Raw genomic sequence first — 22,031 nt, 5'->3', positions numbered from 1 at the left:
CTGATCATTCTTTCTAACTGATACAAATGAACTCATCATTTCTACTGCTTGAAGTTGTCAGTGATTTTTGATCGTTCTGAGGATTAGGAACTTTTCATACTGAGGTTTGATTTTCCTGTCATTTTACATTGGTCGTACAGAATCCAGTGTGAGGTAAAAGCATAAATCTCAGTTCCAACTCTATACAAAAGTGTTTTCAAAATGCTAGACACTGGCTGGCTTGATGGTGTGTGCTGATACTTCTTCGCTTCTTTTTTCAACTCTGCCTTTTTGCCATCCATTCATTTGCCTCTCAACTCCAATTCAGCTTCTTTGTTTATTTGTCTGTTTCATGGTACAGAGGCTTGAACACTTGCTAGGCAAGTGGTCTACCATCTGAGTCATGACCCCTGTCTTTTTTACTTTTTAGTTCACATAGGATCTTTCATTTTTGCCTGTGTTCATTTTTGCCTCTGACTGTGGTCCTCCTACCCGTACCTCCTGAGAAGCTGGGATTACAGTTGTGTACTACCAAGCCTAGCCAGCCACATTTCTTTTTAAAGTATTGTATCTGGAACTGGGCATGAATTCCAAAGTTAGTTTTCTTCAACACTTTGACAAGTAAATTTTTTGCATCAATTTATCTAGATGCTAAAGTTCCATTAGCACAGACATCTATTGCGTTATCCATTGGAGGGGGTTCATAAAAATTTGAAACACTGGACTAGAGGGAGTAGCTAAGTGACAGAGCACTTGCCTAGCATGTATAAGGTCCTGGGTTCTTCCCCACAGCCATGAAGAAAAAAAAAGAAAAAGAAAAGAAACATTATACAGACCCTACCTAATTCTGTATTATCTTCAACATATTAAAATTTAGTCTTTCTTCCATTGCATCTTTGAGTAGTTTCTGGCAATTCTGTTTTAAGCCTTTGGTACGTGAAGAGTCCTTCTCAGGAATTTGATGTTAAGTTTTTCAATGTTTACAGAGCAAACACTGACACGTTTAGAGAAGCTAACTGTATTTTTATAGAGCTATTAAGTACAACAGAGGATTATTTTTGCTAATCTAAGAGTGATCTCATGGTTTTAAAAATCATATTTAAATCATATTACCAATGTATCCTACAACTCTAGGTATTAATTCATCTAACCTCATAGTCTGTCACACTAAGCAGTTAAGCATGTTTTAGAGGTGCTGAGCTACTATTTAGATATGTCTCCCCACTGTATTTCTGGTTTTTGGGTTCCAACTTAATCTTGACTAAATTAATGCCAGCATCAAGCCAAATTAGATGAAAGCCAGGCAGAACAAGTACAAAGAGCAGGTCATGTTCACTTGAGCTCAGACAGCTTTATAAGGATTGGGTCTATGTGTTTCATTTTTTATTGAATGATATAATAGTAGAAATGTGAAAGAGGACAAAATGAAAAACATTCACATACTATTAGGGCAACCCCAGATCTGGTTTTTGAAAATAAAGATACTTTATATGTTTATGAAGATAAGCAAATACAGGAAAATATATTACATACCTTAAAGTGTTTTGTTAAGCTGACTTAAAGCTGTGACATTTGAGGTTATAACTTTTTTATTCTAATGGGAAGATCCATCTCAAGAATTTTAAAACTGATAATGGCTAATTCATGGTGTTTTAATTAACCTTAAAAAACATAATCAAAGAAGGGTCCCCTATGTTATACCTTTCATGTGCTAATAATGTCTGTAAATTAGATGTATTTTATGTACTACAATTTTTCGGTTCCTTTGATATGATAAAGTAGACAGACTGTAACAGAAGGTTATTGTATGTAACTAAAGGTGGAGTGTACTGGAGAGTACTGGTGCCACTGACCCACTAGTGCACACGCTGTGTGCCCATCACTGATGCATGGTGGGTGGGTTTCCCTAGTCAGGGCCTACAATGCCTGAAAGATGCCCTGAACCTGGGCTTTTGAGAATTTCAAAGGAATAAAAAAAGAATAATTGAACACCATGAGTAAAGAACATAACAAAACACCTATGGACAGGTATAGCATATATGGAACATTGCTAATCTAAAGATTTATTCCTTCTTTTGGAGGAGGGATGCATATAGTACAATTGCACTTTTGCTGCTGTTATGTCCTCTGCCTGGAGCTGTACTACTCCCTGGCTCCCAGCCTGGCTCCTCCACTGCCAGCTGTATATGTGGGCAAGTCACACAAATGCCAGGAAACTATCTCCTCTCAGAAAACAACTGGTGTCAGTCACACCTGTCTTGTGATGTGCTAGTGACTATGTTCATAAAATGCTTCCACTGGGCTGTGAATTTTAGCAGTCAAGGCTGTGTTTCAATGAACTTTTTATGCCTGGCTTTAGTACAATGCCTGGTACATATTGATACTGAATTGACGGCCCCACTACACAAGGCTGCATGTGGTGGGGAGGTGATGGCTGAGGCAGGCTGGGTTTCATGAGTTTCAGAGTCAGCTTTGGAAAGAAACAGGGATTAGTCATTATATTTGCAGATGGCTCCAGAGGAGTGATGCCTTTCAATTAAAAGTTGAGGACAAATGCACTCCTCATGGAGTGCAAGAAGCTCCATATAGGCCAACCCTTTGAAGAGACAACACAATCAGCTCATTCCAGGTGCACTGGATAAACAACAATAAAAGCCACTTTCTTACAATTCTTGCAATGTCTGAAACTAAGGGACAGATTCCAAGTTCTAAGATAAAGTCCGCAATAAAAAAATACAAACATAAGAAAAAGAATTCAAAAGTAAAAGATACTAAGTGGTGATGGCTCAAGTGGTATTGCAATTGCCTAGCAAGTGAGACATCTTGCTCAAAGAGAGAGAGAGAGAGAGAGAGAGAGAGAGCATATATTATATCAGCCCCATGATGACCACCTCAATCTTATGCCAAAGTCAGCTCATTTTATACAAGAAGTACTCAAAGAATGAAATACTGAGGCTGTAGAGGAAGGGAACCACTGTGATGTAGTCTTAGGAATTATTCTGGTTGGGACTTCTGAACCGAAGAGGAAGGCTGTGATTCTTCTTGGTTGTATTCTGCTCGATGTGTTGACAATGTGGAAGCCATTGATATGTAGGTGTCACATCTGTATAAATACTATGGATTATTTGCTACATTAAATTGTTCTCATGCTGTGATTTTGTGCTGCTCTTTGCATCTCTTCACAAAGGAAGTTGTGGATTTGCTGCTATCCACACACCAAATGATACGCCAGCTGACTTTACCCATCCAATTGTAATTGATGCTCACATAAACAGGGCAAGGTACTTTTCATTTTATAAATGAAGCTTCTGAATCTCAGAATGTAGATACTTATCAAGGTAGGCCTAGTAGATAACCCAAAGCTGTTGCAAACCCCCCCACCCCAATTTGTTACAGGTCTCCTTGGCCAGAAGTCTGGCCAGCATGGTGAAAACCGGAAGAGGACATGACAGGACCATCTCACAGGTACCCAGACATCTCCTGGTGAGGGTAGTGCGCAACAGTGGATCCAGGGCATGCCAGATTCAACCTCTGGAGGGAGTCATAGATCTTCCCTGGTATTTTCCTACACATAGCTAGGGTTCTAGGTTTCTCAGGTAAAAATAATTTGGTGTTAGTATGCAAAACCTGATTGTGCTAACCCTGTCTAGATACATGAGGTCTTACAAGATGACTACAACAAGGCCTAAAGAGTCTTTCACTACTGTTAGTCAGGACAGGGTATGAAGAACAAACTCAGCTATAGGAATAGCTATCCACTTCAACCCTGAGATACAGGACTTCAGGCCTAAACATACTAACTAGGGAGGATTACAGTAACTGCAGTATTTGCTTTCAGGGATGAATACAAAAGTATAGCCATTCTTGGACATTGTCACATTATTGCTGTGATCACTTTTGGTCCTATATGACTTTTATTTTGAGGAATATTATCATAGCTCTTGTCATTGCTTAGGTAGCACTACAATCAGTGAACAGACAGTCTGTGCATCTGGCAGAGAAGACAGCCATTCAAGCTCTTTGAGGAGTTCCTTGCTACTAATGTCCCGTCCTTGTCATTTTTGTCATTATTCCTCAATAAGGACCCAGAAGACTAAAAGCAAGATAAAAGGGGGCTAGCTCCTGCATGGTGGACCTGACCTTCAGACAACGGTAGGCAGTTCACAAGTCGGGACCACTCAAAATGTTTCAGTTTTAAAACTGCTGATAGGTATTACCTCTAAAGTAATGCAAATAATGTGGGAGAAACAGATGGTTGAAGGCAGGTTTGGGTGAGGTGAGTGCCATTCTCAGAGGTACTCAGACAACCTAAAGGTCTATTTGCTTCCTACTCAAACACAGGCAACGACATTTTGCCTGCCATCTTTGTAGGTGAAATCAAGCATTTTCAAGTTGGGAGAAAGATAGAGCCTCTATTTCTAGAACCAACTTGGGTTGACTTTCTAGTTGGAGTGAGGCATGTGACAGGGACATGGAGAGCTCTTGTGAGTGCTTCTGCTGTGGGAGATGTGGAGGACAGGGCCTGACACACACAGGAGAGGGACAGACAAGTCTGGACAGATTCTGTCTCCCACAGGAGTGTATCAGAGATAGGAGAGCATAGCAAGGGTTGTTGGGATCAATTTAGGTTTTCTGGAACATAAGCCTGGAGTCAAAGTCAGCAGCACAGGTTGCTGGGAAGGTGTTGAGTGAGTCTTCATGGGTTGCCAGCAAAATCTAGGACATGCAAGCTAAACAAGGCTACAGATGTCCACAGGTGATAAAGTGGACACATGGAGCATGACACAGGAATAATATGGAACATAAAAGGGAAACAGAATGTATTGACTAGTTTCTAGAGGTTACTTAAAACAAGCAAGTAAAAATTCTATTTCATAGCCTTGCAATAGATGTGCGTGTGCGTGTGTGCCCGTGTGTGTGTGTGTGTGTGTGAGACTTCCTAATTCTTTTTTCAGAGTGAGTAATAAAACTCAAACTGAATTTTGAATAGAAAAACCAGTTAAGCCTTAATTTTAATCTCTTGAGAATTCAAAAAAGAGCAAATTCAAAACAGAACTTAATAATTGCATTGCTCTCTGAAATTGAAATATATCAATATGTAAACAGACCTTTCCAGTCTTTCTTTTTTGGTAGTTGAGAGGAAAATTTTAAGGTATCTTTGAGTGATTTGTCTTGCATGCTATTAATGTGTTATTTATTCTAATAATGCCTATGCAAACATTGTCCTCTACTGCCTTTTCTGTATTTAAAGAAATACATAAAAGAAAAATATGACTTACCAACATTTTAAAAATGAGGTTAGACAGGCTGTTTTTGTTTGTTGAAATAGTGTTCCCTAAGTAGCCTAGACTGGTCTCAAACTCTTGATTCTCCTGCCTCAGCCTCCAAGATCTGGGATTACAGATGTGCTCCCACATGTCTGTGAGACGCGCTGTGTTATGAATGCTCATTACAGTAGCTCTACATCTTCCACAAGGCTTTCTGGGATTTAGTATTTGTTACACCACTGCACAAAAGTTGACATTAGCAGGAAGAAAAAAAAGCTAAGTTACTGAATACAGATCCAATCTTAGATCATTAAAAGTATGAGCTGCTTTGAAACTGAAATTGTATGAAATACCAACAGGTTCTAAAAAAGAAAAAAAAGGAAGCGATAACATTTTGACTTATACTTTCACTATAAAGCCCCCCCAAAGTCAACAATTAGCCATAAAAAGTTGCTTTGTTTGCAGTGCTTTGTTTTCTTTTAAATGTCTGTAACAGCGTCAAGCACCTCAAATTCACATGTGAATAGGCTAGTGATGGATGGTGGGAATGAACAGTCCTAGAAGCTGAACATCACACTTAGTTGAAGTCTGGCCACCTCACTTGAAAGGGGTCTTTCCTGAATTCACTCATCAAGGCACCATGGACCATGTGGCAGGAGTGCTGTGGTCTGCCCCAGGGCACCAAGACCATCAAAATCAAGACATGGACCTTTAGGACATGACTATGCTTACTCACCACAGGTCTGTGTACATCCCAGAATGCTCTCTCTTGGCTATCGAGGATCTTTCTTTCAATTTTGTCTCTCTTCTTGTCCACTCTGTCAACATCACAACAACGAAGAGTAAGTAGTGGTAAGTGTGGTGCCTCTCTGGACAGAAGGCCACAACTTGAACAGAGCTTCCAAAAGACTCACAAGGACTCACTTTGCTTGTGCCTCCGCTTGCATAAAAATGAACTCCCACTTCCGGGCAAATGCTCTCTGCAGCCTGGCCAGGCTTTCCTGAAAAACAGCCCACAAAGGAAGAAGTTCTGGTGCTCACCTTCACTCCTCCCTCCTAGCTAATTTGCCATGTGTATTTGTGGAGAAAACAAATCTAGAATTTCTAAAGTACTAAGTGGGCTCTGGCTATGAAGAAATCATTCTCTCTGAATTCAACTAATCACAGTCTTTGAGGAAACAAAAAAACCCCCACCAACAACAAGTATAAAGTTTTATGAATAACTGACTTTACAGAACATAACTAAACATCCAATACATATCTGAAAACTACTGAAACTACCTTGTATGTGAAAAGTATTTGAGATAAATCCATTGGATTTTTCTGTATCCTACCACTGATTCAATCAGTTTATTCAGGTCCTGACAATAAATGCAAACCTTGGCACCCCAGTACCAATTCTGTATGATGCTTTGAATACAGTGAGTTACAATTCAGCAACTATTTGAGCAAGTTGTATGAGATTAATGTTATCTGGTGGTGGTGACCAACCTGAAGATTTTGCAAATACCCTGTTTCCAGGGTGATGGGTCTTTAATCTTCTGTAAAGATTTATCTAAACTCTACAGTCTTTACAGTTAAGTCAACTCTGGAGGATAAGATATGCTCCCCATTTCTACACTTTTATGTGCTTAGAATTTCACTGTCTTCAATGTGCATGAATGCAGGAAGCAAGCAAAGAGAGCTGCATTGTGCCAACTTGCTGCCTCATTCATGGAAATGTGATCCTTAAGACCCAGGAATGCAGAGGACCCAGAAATTTCCATGGCTCTTATTTCCATTCATTTTATACCTTTCTCTACTGGAAAGTCTTCGGTACTTACAGCTTCATAATCTGCAAGCTCTAGTCTTGCCTTATTTTGCATTGTTCTCTTGCAGAGGTAAACAGCTGAAAGGAAAAAGAAATCCACCATTTTTGTTTGGTTATTAACAATGATGCAGTATATATAAAATATAGCACCATCAATCAAGATGTTTGTCACTTTTTCCCCAAGTTGTATTTTTTTATCTTTTTAGATAATAAATGATTATAAAAATAGTACTGAAATTGAAACACAGTGGCCTTTGTGATGTCATAATTAAATAGAAACATTAAGAAATTTAGGTCTTTAGATCTAGGGCAAATAAGTAAATACAGCTATGTTGTAGGACTTGGGTTACATGACAAGGGTAGAACACATACAGGAGGCAGGGGGTTAGATAGCAAACCCAAAACATGAAAGCGTTTGATGTCCCCACTCCAGAGGAACTAATACAAAAACCTTAAAGCGACAGAGGTTAATATGAGAAGGGGATCAGGAACCAGTGTAAAGATCAGTTAGAGATGAATCAACTTGGGTTGTAACACGTTTGTACATGAAAGCAATGCTAGGAATCTCTCTGTATAACTATCCTTAACTCAACTAGCAAAAATGCTATGTTTTTCTTATTATTGCTTATTTCTACTCTTCAACAGAACTGGAGAAGAGCGCAGAACAGGTTCTGCCTGGAAGGGAGGGGGGAGGAGGGAGAGGATGGAGGTGGGTGGGGGGGCCAGAAATGACCCAAACAATGTATGCACATGTGAATAAATGAATAATAATAATAATAAAAGAAATTTAGTAGCCATTTCTTTATTTTTAATAAGTGGTTGTCATAATTTTTATCCTCACCAAATAAGGGGAAAAATCAAACCTTTAAGAAGAGGTAGCAAATGAATTTAAAAAATTTAATATACAAAGAAAGTTGTTTCATAAAAGGAAATCTATGAAGAAGGATTCATTCTTAGTACTTTCAATTACTTCCAGATTCTACTGTCAACTACAAGGATCTGTTAATGTAAAGGCAAGGCTTCTTGGCATCTTCACTGCTTCATTTTATAAGAGCCTTTCACCAGTCAGTTGCTTTGGTGCCAGAAGAAGAGTAGAACCTCTGACTACCCAAACTGTGCTACCTCTCCACACCATTTTCCTGGGGACTCAGACTCCTTGGCTGCCATCTTGGCAGCTTTGTAGGATGGTGACAGAGAAGAGAGGAAACCAACAGCAACATTGTCATCAAGACAATTTCTTCAGATATTGTAGGGTAACGTCAAGACATCTGGGGTCCTTCAGTAGAGTCCCACTTTCCAAAATGTATTTTGTCAAATTTTCCCATGAACTATGATACTTGAACCTCATGAAATTCAAGATAAACTATTTATATTTTAGATGATGAATAAAACCACTGGATGAGGCCTCTCGGGTGCTACTTTCTGTAAGGCCACCTCTGTGGTGCTATCTTACACATATGCCCTTTGCACGAAGCTATATCAGTGTTAGATTTAGCTAAGTCCAAGTGCTATACGGAAAATCTGAGACCACTGCAAACACACTATTTACTCAAATTCTGTCCTGTAAGATATCCAGCATGAAGGCCGAGTCAGCCATGGAAGGATGTTAACATTACTACAAATGCTAAGACACCAGTTTATGGTTTTAGAACACGAACATTCCATAATTGACCATGGTAATTTTATTTTTCTATTAACATTAGCAATTTTCAAAAATCGCACTTCAAAACCAAAACTGTGAATTTAACAAAACAACTAAAATGTTTTCACCAATTGGTAACAGAAATTATACAGGATATGTGCAGTAGCCCCAAGAGTGCCTCCTCATAAGTAAAAAACTAACTCTTCTTAAATGAAGTCTAATTAAACAATTAGAGCTTTCCTACAAAGTTACCTTGAGTCAGACTTCAAGCACAGGTAAGCCCTTCCTTGCTTTATTCATTCTGGTCATCCAGTCTTTGCTCTTGGCAAATCAGTCTCCTTTGGGGAGACATATTTATAACTGGTCAACTAAAAAGTTACAGCAAGAGAAAAGCATTTACAGAAAGTATTTCTTTAACACAGGAGTCCTATGATGTGATTTAAGAACTCTTTAGGGAACAAGTGACAGTGTGGACAGACATAGAGGAAAGGGTTCACATATATGAATAAATGAGTCAATATAATATTTTCAGAAGGTGCTATTTAAAAGTCAAATCCTGTAATAAAATCTAAGTGTCTACTAGATTCTTTGGAAAAGAGAAAAGAGGGGACAGATAAAAGTCTGGGTTAGCAGAGTAGAGAACAATCTGGATTCTGTTGAAGGTGGAAAGGCCCCAACGTCACCAGTTGAGTTTAGACATACTTATAGTATAAAGACAGGTATGAACAACACTTTCACTTTTTGTGGGCAGGGAGCACCAGCACTGTGGCAAGAAGTGGACAAGGAAGGTGGATTAAGTAGAAATAGGTTCCAGTTTCAGGAAATCTTCCAATCTAAAAAATAGAAGAACGAGAGGACTTGTGCATAGACAGAACTGTGGCTCAGGTAAGTGGTTTTGTGGGGATTTTTAAATATTTAGGCAAAGAAAGTGCTCCATATTATGTAGGACATAGGCCCAGATACAAAGAATGAATCTTTTTAAACATACCCTTGAATATCTTCTGCTGTGAGAAAATACTGAAACCATCAATTTAAAAGTCACTTCTGGCGTTCTATTTAAAATAATTTCAGTTGCTGAGGACTTCATTTCAATACCAAGTGTAAATATTTATCTGTGTAATAACTTCCTGGGAGACCATATGACACAATTTTGAGGACTCAGTGGGGTCAAGAAAACAAGACTATTCAATAAGAGACTCTGCTGCTACGTGGGAGAAAGCCAGAGGGTCCTGAAGAGCTACTTGGGCTGACTCAGGCACAGAGTGCAACTTAGAATTTAGATGGAAAAGCCAAAGCTTCTAGATCATGACTGAATGAATAGGCATTAAATAGGGAGTGAATTTAATTTCATAAGTCTCTCTGAGGCAAAGCAGTCTCTTGTGAAAACACTGATGTCCCTGATGAAAGTGTCAAGAGTCATAACAAACAGATCCACAGGAAAACTACAACAAACCCAGTTTCTAAAAGCCAAGATGCCCCAGCACTGACGAATGGATTAAGAAAATGTGGTATCTATACACAATGGAATTTTATGCAGCCATGAAGAAGAACGAAATGTTATCATTCGCTGGTAAATGGATGGAATTGGAGAACATCATTCTGAGTGAGGTTAGCCTGGCCCAAAAGACCAAAAATCGTATGTTCTCCCTCATATGTGGACATTAGATCAAGGGCAAACATAACAAGGGGATTGGACTATGAACACATGATAAAAGCGAGAGCACACAAGGAAGGGGTGAGGATAGGTAAGACACCTAAAAAATTAGCTAGCATTTGTTGCCCTTAACACAGAGAAACTAAAGCAGATACCTTAAAGCAACTGAGGCCAATAGGAAAAGGGGACCAGGAACTAGAGAAAAGGTTAGATCAAAAAGAATTAACCTAGAAGGTAACACACATGCAGAGGAAATCAATGTGAGTCAATGCCCTGTATAGCTATCCTTATCTCAACCAGCAAAAACCCTTGTTCCTTCCTATTATGGCTTATACTCTCTCTACAACAAAATTAGAAATAAGGGCAAAATAGTTTCTGCTGGGTATTGAGGCGGGGGAGAGGGAGGGGGCGGAGTGGGTGGTAAGGGAGGGGGTGGGGGCAGGGGGGAGAAATGAACCAAGCCTTGTATGCACATATGAATAATAAAAGAAAAATGAAAAAAAAAAAACAAAAAAAACCCAAAACCCAGTTTCTAAGTATGGAAAGTCACAAAGACATAATTCATGAAGACTATAAATACAAATGCCAAATATGTACCTGGTAAATATCCAACTTATAACCCAATTGATTCAACTGGAACCTACTGTCATGATGAAACTTTATGTTTTATAAGTCTTTTAATATGAATTGTGTGGGCCAATTCTTGCCCTGTTCTTGCATTTAAAAGCTCAGGCAATCCCCTCAATCTTGCTTTTCATGGCCGTTCAAAGAATACCAAATTACAGAGAATGTCCTACTCTCCTTTTGTCTCTCCTCTAAGCCCCACCAACTGAGGTTCTTAAACCTGAAGCTGGAGCACAAGAAGGAAGGAGAGAGAACAGTCAGCACAGACGCTTTTTCTTAATTGGAATAGATCTTTTTCTTCCGTAATATTTGATGCAGAATTTGAATTTTATAGCCAAGATAAAAGGTCAAAGCTGGTAGGGAACTGAAATACAATATGCACATCACAGGAACTTAATTTTTATTTGTTATTTCATTACTTTTGTTTATTAAAATTGACCAAATGAAAATTGTCTATATTCATGACATACAGAATGATGCTTTGACACATGTGCACAGCACGAGATGACTAAATCAAGCTCATTGCTCATACTCATTACCTCATCATCCTCAGCTGTTTTCTGTTTTGAGAACACTTGAAATCTACTCTCTTAGCTATTTTCAAGGCTAGGTGGTAACTACTATCACAAGCCACACAAGAGGTCTCCAAACCTTATACCTTCTAACTAAAATGCTGTATCCTTTCCACACACCTCCCTATTCCTTGATTCTGGCTGGCAACCTTAATAACCTTCATTCTACTCTCTGCTTCTTGAAATCAACATTTTTAGATTCCACCCATGAATGAGATCATGTGGTATTTGTCTTTTTGTGCCTGGCTTATTTCATTTAACATAATGTCTTCCAGGCTCACCCACGTTGCAAATGACACAATTTCCTCCTTTTTAAAAAAGGTTAAATAGCATTCTATTGCGTATATGTACCACATTTTCTTTATCCATTCACCCATTTGTGGATATTTGATTTCCATGCCATGGTTATTGTGAATAGTACTGCAATGAAGAAGGGTGTGCAACTGTTTGTTCAACAGAGTGATTTCATTACCTTTGATATTACCCAGTAAACAGATTGCTGGATTATATGGAGCTTCCATTTTTCATTATTTGATGATTATCCATATTGTTTTCCATAACGGCTCCCTATTACTGTATAAGAGTTCCCTTTTCTCCACATTCTTGTCAGCACTTGTCTTCCAACTTTTTGATGAAAGCCATTCTTCAAGTGTGAGGTGATATCTTACTGTGGCTTTAATTTGCATTTACCAGTGATTAATGATGCTAAGCACCTTTTCATATACCTGTTGGTCATGTGTGTCTTTTTTTGAGAATACTGATTCAGGTCTTTGCCCATTGTTTAATTGGGTTATTTGCAATCTTGCCTGACTGAGACAATCATGCTGATCTAGGTTTGCTCAAGGACTCCTAAGAGGTTTGAAGCTTGTTATTTTGTCACGTTCCTTTCATGAAATCTTGGGAGACTGTCTCCCTCCCCGTTACTAGAGATATCTCATTGTGGGGGCCCTGTGGGGACTGATCGATGCCCTGACCCTTTGGGCTCTAGCCTCTTTCTATGATGCTATTTGTCCCACCAGGCTTCCCTCTAGGATGGGATTGTCTATTACACAGGATACAGATCGTCCTTGAAAGAAACATTCACACATTCTTTGCCCTGATCAAAGGCCACAGGCCACAGTCACTTCCTTTTTAACTCTTCCATTCATGGATATACAGCATTTTGCCCTTCATAAATCTGTCCCCTGGGCATTTAGGTTTATTGTGTTCCTAGATGTAGGTGACTTTTGCCAAGAACTCTCAAATGCCCCTTGAAATTTCTCACTGGGTGTAAGGTAGGGACAGGCACTGCTAGCCTCCCCTAGAAGCTAGTGAAGGCAACGACTCCCACCTCCTCACCAATACAAAATCTGTCTTCAAGCCTTAACACCCTCCACGTGAGCTGAAAGCAATGACTGTGACCATTCCTAAGTCAGTGAACCAAAGCCCTTTCACATCTCATCCCTATCTACTTAACATTTTGGGTGGATTTCCATGTCAATATTCTATTATAATGGTCATATTTCACTCAGCTAAACAGCAAAGATATTGGAGTGAGAATAACCTATTCTGGCAAGAAGAGAGCAAAACAGTGCTGATGGGGGACAGGTAAACACAAAAATGTCCTTGGAAAGAGTCTGACAGTGAGCAAGTAGAGCCTGTGACATTGTGGCCATAGTTCTAGTACTTGCTCTCTGGGAATATGACCCACAGAGATAATAGGAAAGGCACCCACAACATAGAACATGGAAACATGATGGGGAGTGGGCAAACCACAAGCTCTCATCAGTCACCTCGTCAGTGAGAAACCAGATCTTCATTCAAAATTATGTATATATATATATATATATATATATATATATATATATATATTTGTTTTATCTGAAAAGTTGAAATAGTTTCATCTTTAAAATTCTTAATCCTTCATTGTTAAGGGAATACACAGAGAGAATAAATATATAACATAGTCAGCCACTTCTACAGGTATTGTTTTGGTGTATTTGCTCCTAGAATTTTTTCTCTCATATTTACACCTACTTTTAAATACTGAAAGGTCAAAGGCTCTTGGGATACAAGTCTACCTATAGGTTTTATCTAACCTGGAACATGAAAACATCTATGTGCATATGGTTACTTCAGACAGGCATTCTTCCACTTGAGCTATCATGCAGTGTGTGCCACCACATCGGGCTAATATTTTTCTTTCATGGTATATTGGGGGCTAATTGTTTACATCAATAAATGCTTTTCTGTAATATTTAAGAAGCTATTTCATGGTAATCCAGTTTGGAGACATATTGTTACCTATTTAAATGAGCCCTTGCAGTTGGGACATTTGAGTTATAACCACAATTTTGCTATTATATGACAATTATTTCTGCAAACATTTGTGCACATACGTGTGTATCACTGTTTTTTAGAAATTGTCCATTTCCTAAAAGTGCTACTCATGAGCAGGAGTCACACACCTTTCAAGTCCTTCCATGCTTATCACCAAATTCCGAAATTTAGACATGAGTATGTCTAATTGCCGATCCAAACTCTGGGGACTGTTCTCAGCAAAGCAATCAGAGCTGCTCTGTCAAAATGTAAATCAGATTGTCACTGCACTCAAAAAGCTCAATGTTCATCAACTGCTTCCCATCTCCTCTCTCTCCAGAAAAAACCAAAGTCCTTGCTTCCCCATGAAGTAACCCTCCAGCCTCTACCACTCTGCCTGAGTCTCATCCAGACGGCTCTCTCTCTCTCTCTCTCTCTCTCTCTCAATGGCTTTGTCCCCAGAGCTGAACTTTCATTCTGTCCAGGCATTACCCACCCTCTCCTAATCTCTCCCACCTTTGCTCCACACAACTTTTCATGCCTAGCATGCACTTTATGTAATCCACTTCTCAGTTTTTCTCTTCTCTCCACAGAATGCCAGCTGCACAAGGACAGAGTTTTGATGTTCTGTTCACCAAGGGGCACTCATGCCTGGAACAGATAGACCCAGTGCATAGTAGACACTCAAAACCTATCTCATGAGTGAAAACCTCAAGGTTTATTGGCCACTTGAGGTTTTTGTTTGCTTAGTTGTTAGTTTTATTCATAACTTTGCTGATTTTTCTATTGGAGAATTTGAAGTTTTTAGATGGAAAGCTCATTTTTATATTAGAGATAAAAAACAAATGTTAAATATATATGTGCATATAAACATATACACACATATATTACATCAACAGTACATGCTTTGCAAATTGATTTTTAGCATGCAACATAATTGAAAATTATCATTCTGCTTTATAATGAAAGATACAGCTTGTTTACTTAACTGCCGCAGTCTATCCCACGTAGGTAATCCCACTACTAAACACTTTGGCTCACTTGGGGGGAGGTGTGGTGATGACTACAGTATGGATTTTATGACACTGCCAAATTCCTACCCATAATACCCTTCAGCAAGGTACAGATTTCTTAGATGAGTTTTTTCACACTTGAATTATTGCCAATCTGCTTGAGGGAGGTGTGCCAAAGTCCAGTGCTTCCATTATCTTTTGGTATCTGCTTTCTTGTATTTTCAAATTACAGATTTTAATGTAAAAGATTTCTATGGATTGTTCCCTTCACTAATTTAATGACTTTCCATTTAATGCTTTTCATTTGATCAACATTGCAACTACTAATTTTATTTTCTACTTGTATTTGCCCCCAGTATATCTTTGCCTCACCATTCATTTTAACTGAATCAATTTGTTTTACTTGTCTTGCTTTCAAACCGATATTCCTGGATTTTATTCAGGACCAGACAAAAGATAATTGTTTTTTTCAATAGATGAATTTAACTAATTCCATTCATCCTTCTAACAGTTCTGCTTAGTATTGCTTTTCTCACATCTTCCTCTCTCTCTCTTTCTCTCTTTCTCTCAGAGTGAACTTCCTCTCTTTTCTATCCTTGGTTACATAGAATGTTTCTTCTTGAACTCCTACTTCAATAATTCAGAGGTAATCAAATTTGTTACCATTCATCAGCAGCCACTGTTATATCTTCATATAAATCATTCAATATATATATTTTTGAATTGTAACCTCAGAAATTAAATACTGCAGAGCATAAATAGTACTTTGACAGCAAGATGGCGACAAAGTGACATCACTTGCCCTTCTTCCTCATGAATACACCCTGTTCTCTCACCTAACTCCCTGCAGCACTGCTAAGATAAAAAGTTCTGGCACAAAGTAGTTTTGATTTTATCAACAGCCCATGAGTACCCAGTAACTGTAGGCAAGGCAGATCAAGGGGCCCTGGGCACAAAAGCCCCCAAGGGGGGCACAGAAGCCTCAGAACGCCCAATACTTGGACTCTAACTTGTGGAGAAATCAGCAAGACAAATAGCAGGAAGCAGACATACCTACATAGAAATCCCTGCCAAGACAGAAGATAAAAATTAAACACTGTTTAATGCTTCCCTCCGTAAAAGATAAAGAAATTAGCATAGCTCCACTCCCTCCAGTCTTAATTTTTTTTAATGACCAGAATTTATTGTATACACTGTTACAGTTTTAAAAATAAATTATGTGTTCTCACTTCATTTGGAAACCATTTTCATTATAATTGAGATACTTGAGGTTGCAGAGAAAGCTGGTCACTTGGAAAACTAAAGAGAAAACTGTTTTTGCATAGCTGTTTTTGAAAATCTAAATTTGTTGAAATGAAGGCACAGGGTCCTGATTCTCCAAAAAAAAAAAAATCTATCCCCTATTTTGGCTCCCTTCTTATTTCTGGTTCCTTTGGAGTTTGCTCCCTTGTTTGGGGGTGCAGTTGCTCCATGGGTGAAGGGGAACCAGAGAAGGATGTGATGCTCTTGCCCCTGGGGTTTCTGTAATAGCCATTGGTCAGCAACTGCAACAGCCCTTCAGGGACACTGCTATCTTGCTTTGGTGCCAGCTTCTCCCCTTCATTCTTAAGTTTGGTGCCAAATGTCTGAGAGTCTGTGCTGCTTTAACAACCCAGGCCAGGTTCCAGACTTCCTGTTCCTTTGCCACGTTCAGGTCTAACGTGGATTCATATTTCACATCTTATAAGAAAAGGTTCTCTTCGTACTTCAGGTCTGCATACATTGTGCTTTAATGAAATTAACCTGCTCCCTGTTACTTTCATTCTCTGTCAGCATGTTCCCCTAATATTCAACAGCTTCCTGTACAGTGCATTATATTATATTCATATATAGGTGGGTTGTTTCAATAGTTTTCATTCTCTACCATTTTCTTTATCTGTCCCGCCTCTGGTAGCCCTCTCAGATGCTTTCACTAACACAATGTTTTTCTCTCTCTGACTGTAATATGCACATAACAAAAAGGAAAGAATAAAAGCACATCCATATCTATTGCTTTTATTCTTTTCTTTTTTATTCTGTGCGGGAGGAGAGAGCAATTCTGTGAATCTTGGGACAGTACGGTGTGTTGCATGCTGTTACTCCTCACACACACTCCAAGAACCAGATGTATGTCATAATTAGAGCTGAATGGACATGTGTTTGAAACAGCAATAATTTTTGTATTTTTAAAGATATATGCTGAAATTAACCATAATTTCACTGTGAAGAAAAGAGACAAAGATCTTCTTTAAAAACAGAATTTCCAAAATAATTCCTCAAATGAAAATTATTTGAATTTGAAGTTAACAGAATCCATTTAAAAACCTGGACGCTAGCAATGCATTTATAGCAATGAAAAGTTAGGGAATAAGAATAATTCAGAGAATTTTCTTTTTTTAAATTTATGACTCAATATCAACTCAAACCTGAATTAATTGCAAGGGCAATTAAATCTTAAGAGAAAAACTACTACAGCAGTATTATTAAAAATTATTTTTAATTATTTAATTTCTGATGTGTGTTACTATAAAGTAGGAGCAGGAATTAATTACTATATGGAATCATAAAACTTGATAGACTTATCAAGATAAGAAAGCTCTTATCTTAGAAACTGAACATCTAGACTGTGAAAAATCTTTAAATATTCTCCTAGCAGGTCGAGTCTGTCAGAAGTAATTCCTTTAGGACGTCGCTGGAACAGAAGCTGGAGCTGCAAGAAGGAAATGAATGGATTTCTGTTTCTCCTTAGGGAAACGGAAATGTGTCACTTCACGATCTACCAAGAGCTTGCTTATGATTCTGCTCTAACAGAAGCTGTTTACATACTGTGTGTGTTTACTTAAGCTGTAGTCAAAATATATCAAATAAGAGATGTGTGGGAGGCTGAGGCAAGAGGAGGATGAGTTGGAGATGAGCATGGGCAACACAGTGAGACTTTGTCTCAAAAAAGACAAAAAAAAGAGGCATTTCTCAAATCTAGGACATAATTTTACATTTAGTTTAATCAATTAATTAACATAATGTGCCCGATAAGGTAGTAGGCATTAATATACAGGTACAAAATTCAGATCAATGACCCTAGTCTCTTACTTCCTTATGATAAAGGCGGGGTGGGGGGGAGGCACAAATAAGCAGGTTAACAATAATTACTTCCAATATTTTATGGGTAAGAGAAACTTTACCTCTAATATTGTAACTTCACATGCAATTCTGTGTGCAAATTGATTTCATATACGTCATCTCCTTTGAGACTCACTGTTATGGTGTGCTTAATAAAACACACTAGTTTTTTTACTTTTCTCGTTAGATGTGAAATGTGAATCTCAGAGGACAAGCTGAGTGTGGCACACACTTGCTCTCCCTGCACCAGGAGGCCCAGCAGGAGGGTGAGTGCCAGCCTGACTGGTATAGTGAGACCCAGTTTCAAAAAAAATAAACATGTAAACAAAGCTGAGGGGAGGGTTGGGGAGGAAGCAGACGGCTAAAGTTCCCACAGGTAGAAAGTGGCAGAAGCCAGGGCACATGTAGACACTTCACTGTGATAAACTGCTAAACTCAAGAATCTGAGAGGACAGCAATCTTACCATTGTTGAGCAGGGTGTTACCCCTGGGGTGGTAGTTTGGGGCTTTATTCCCCACAGTGTTTATTTAAGTTAATTAAATTCACAATTATATACTAATGAGTCCCTTAACATATATTTTGTTTCTCCCCACCCCCACACTTTGCTTCCATTTCTATTGAAGCACATACCAGTACTATGTCCACATAGAATATGAAATTAAAGCCAAGTATTCTAAATGGCGCAGGACAAGGGATACAGAGATAAATAAGATCTAATCCTCAAACTCTCAAGTGGTTCACAATCCAACAAAAGAGACAGTGTCTGATGCAGCCCACGTGACTGTCCTCTATACTGGCCACTGAGTGGTCACGGTTGCCATTACTGAACTGGACATATGTTGGGTAAGTCCTTTTTCGTTTGTTTGTTTTGTGATGCCTGTAATAAAATCCAGGGCATTGTGCAAACGACACAAGCTCTAGCCCAGAGCTACACTCCAGCCCTTGGATGAGTCTAACCTTTTGTGTTGATCTAACTATGTACTTTCACATAATTTAGATTTTCTCTGATTCTCTAACACTTTGTCCTATGGACATAAATCTACTATGATAATTACTTAAAATAAACAAATCTGTAAGAAAAAAATCGAGCTTTTCAGTAAAGTGGCCAATGGGTTTTTACATGTAGAGGTCCAGAAGGAGCTAAGTGCTTTTTCTGTTTATTTGTTTGGCTTACGTGAAACCACACACGTATTTCTTTTTTATTGTGTCCTTACCTGGTTTTGGTATCATGGTAACACTGACTTCATAGAATAACTTTGGTAGTGTTACTTCCCTTTCAAGTTTATAGAATAATTTGAGGAGCACTGGTGTTAGTTTTCTTTAAGGGCCTGGTAGAATTCAGCCATGAATCCATCAGGTCCTGGGGCTTTTCTTTTTGGGAACACTCTTTATTACTGTTTCAATCACATTGCTTGTTATACATCTGCTTAAGTAGTTTATATCATATTGGTTCAATTTTGGTTGGTCATATGTAACTAAAATTTTGTCCATTTCTTCTAGAAGTTCTAGTTTATTAGAATATAAGTTTTCAAAGTATGCCTAACTATCCTCTGGGTTTCATTGGTATTTGTTGTGATAACCCCCTTTTCATCTCCAATTTTATTAATGAGTCTTGTCCCTCTTTCCTTTGGTTTGGGTAAGGGTTTACCAATCTTATTTATCTTTAAAAAAATCATCTTTTTGTTTACTGATTCTTTGTTGTTTTTCTTTAGTCTCTATCTTGTCTCTGACCTAATCTTTGTTATTTCTTTCCTCTTACTAATCTGAAGTTTGCTTTGTTCTTGTTTTTGTAAGTTTGAGGTGCATCATTAGGTTATTATTTGAGATCTCTTTGATTTCTTAATTAGGCACTCATAGCTATAAACTTTTTTCTTAGCACTGCCTTTACTGTATCCCAAAGGTTCTGGTAAGTTATGTTTCATTTTCATTTGATTCCAGGAATTTTTAAAATTTACCCTCTTATTTCTTTGATGACCTCTTCAGCATTCAACAGTATGCTGTTTGTCTCCATGTGTTTGAGTATTTTCTGTAGCTTCTTTTGCTGTTTATTTCTAGTTTTATTCCATCAGGCCTGATAAAATAAAGGGTTTTTTCTTTCAATTTTTTTGTATTTGTAAAAAAGCTTGCCTTATGTCCCAAAATGTGATCTATTTTTGAGAAAATTCCATGGGCTACTGAGAAGAGTATGTATTGGGAAGCTGTTAGATGAAATAGACTGTAGATGACTGTCAAGACCACCTGGTTGCTATATAGTGTTGTTCATTTCTGAAGTTTCTTTGTTGATTGTTTGTAAGTCTGCATGACCTACCTACGGGTGAAAGTGGGGTATTAAATTCACATACTGTTTTTTGTTGGGTGTCTATGTATTGATGTATAATAATGTTTGTTTTATGAAATAGTTGTGCCAATGTTTGGTGCCTATGTTATCTCCTCGTGATGGATTGTTCCCTTTATCAATATAAAACGACCCTCTTTGTTTCTTCTGACTATAAGACTGGCAGATGTAAGTATGGTTACTTCTTGTTTTTGGACTGTATTTGCTTAAAAAATCTTTTCCCATCTTTCATACTAAGCCTATGCTTATCTTTGTCAGTCGGATGCTTTTCTTATAGGCAACAAAGGGCATGGGTCTTGATTTTAATCCAATCAGACACTTTGTGCCTTTTCATTGGGTACTGTCAACTTGCAGCATTATTATTAAACGGTATTTAATAGTAAATTCATTATTTCCAACATCTAGTCACAGCTTTCCTTTGGCTATGTATATTTTAGCCACCGTTTCTATGTGTTTGTTTTAGCTCTGATGATCCTTTTGACTGAGAACCAGTATCATAGTCAGAATGTTTTTCACTCTGGGTCTTATTCATCCAAAAGGCTGCTTTTCCCCAAGATACCTGTCTCACAACAATCAAGACAGAAGGTCTCCATTGAAAACTATCAAAAGTAGACTATATTAAAACAGCCAGGGAGATGAAATTGAACATTTGTTACTAATTATGGAGAAAAATATGCACTGTAAATAACTGGTGGAGTTTAGACTGCAAGGAAAAATTGCAAATGGGGAAAATTACATTCTTTTAGGGCATATAACTATACACTATAGAAAGTTTTGCCATGAGTAGCTAATCTCATGCTAATATTTTGCTAAGTTTAAAAATAAAATCTTAATTTAAAATAAAAATGTATTCTATTTGGCTAATATTGTTATCTCTTATTTTTCCCCCCGAATATACATTGTTGAATTTTTTGCATCTGTAACAGGGAAGCAGTAAGTCATGATTATACAGATGGTCCCTAGGTCACATCTAAAACCACAGAAACAGAAAGACGGGCGTTTTTAGTGTTTGGCTCTGCCTTTCTGTTTAAGTTTAATATATACTTGTGTATTTGAAGTAAACATTTATTTCTTTTAGAATCAGAGAAAAGTCAATGCAATTGAAAATATTCACACCCTTGGGGTCTACAATTTCACCTCAAGATATTTATCTTGTTTTTGCTTTTTTGGTGGTGCTGAAATTTGAACTCAGAGCTTCACAGTTACTAGGTAGGCAGTCTACCACTTGAACCACACCCTTGCCCTTTTTGCTTTGATTTTTTTTTCCCGATAGAGTCTTGTGTTTTTGTTCAGAACCAGCCATAGATTGTGATACTCCCACCTATACCTCACAAGTAGCTGGAAACATTCCCAGCTTACGGATTGAGATGGGGGTGTCACTAACTTTTTTGCCGGGGCTGGTTTCAAAGTGTGATCCTCTAGAGTAGCTGGAATTACGTTTGTGAGCTACCACTCCTGGCCAAAAAGTTTTCTTAAAAGAAACAAATCTCACAAATGCAATTATTTGGGTCCAAAATGATACATCATGGGTTTGTTTGCAAAAGGAAGAAACTGGAAAACAACACTGGAAATCCAAACGAACTCAATGAAACATCTCAATGACAGGTTATTATGCAACTATTAAGTAAAGATTTTGAAGAGAATTAAATTATCAGTACATTATTTCAATATAATGTCATAGCACAAAATAAAACAATT

At 38.0% G+C, this 22,031-nt stretch overlaps 1 protein-coding gene across 5 annotated transcripts in view; it reads right to left on the bottom strand.

Annotated features, from left to right (window-relative positions):
* Positions 1-22,031, bottom strand: part of Rgs7 (regulator of G protein signaling 7) — a 436,200-nt gene that overhangs the window by 62,491 nt on the left and 351,678 nt on the right. For all 5 annotated transcript variants that reach the window (XM_074047215.1, XM_074047216.1, XM_074047212.1 and 2 more), the window contains 3 exons: positions 7,070-7,134; positions 6,171-6,247; positions 5,983-6,064 (listed from right to left, as the gene is read on the bottom strand). In XM_074047215.1, the coding sequence (XP_073903316.1) occupies positions 5,983-6,064; positions 6,171-6,247; positions 7,070-7,134 (224 nt within the window). The remainder of the gene's footprint in view (positions 1-5,982; positions 6,065-6,170; positions 6,248-7,069; positions 7,135-22,031) is intronic.

The sequence above is a fragment of the Castor canadensis genome, chromosome 11, assembly GCF_047511655.1.
Source record: "Castor canadensis chromosome 11, mCasCan1.hap1v2, whole genome shotgun sequence".
Classification (NCBI taxonomy): Eukaryota; Metazoa; Chordata; class Mammalia; order Rodentia; family Castoridae; genus Castor; species Castor canadensis.
Note: the sequence above shows the minus strand (reverse complement) of the source record. Positions and strands in the feature narration are given on the sequence as shown.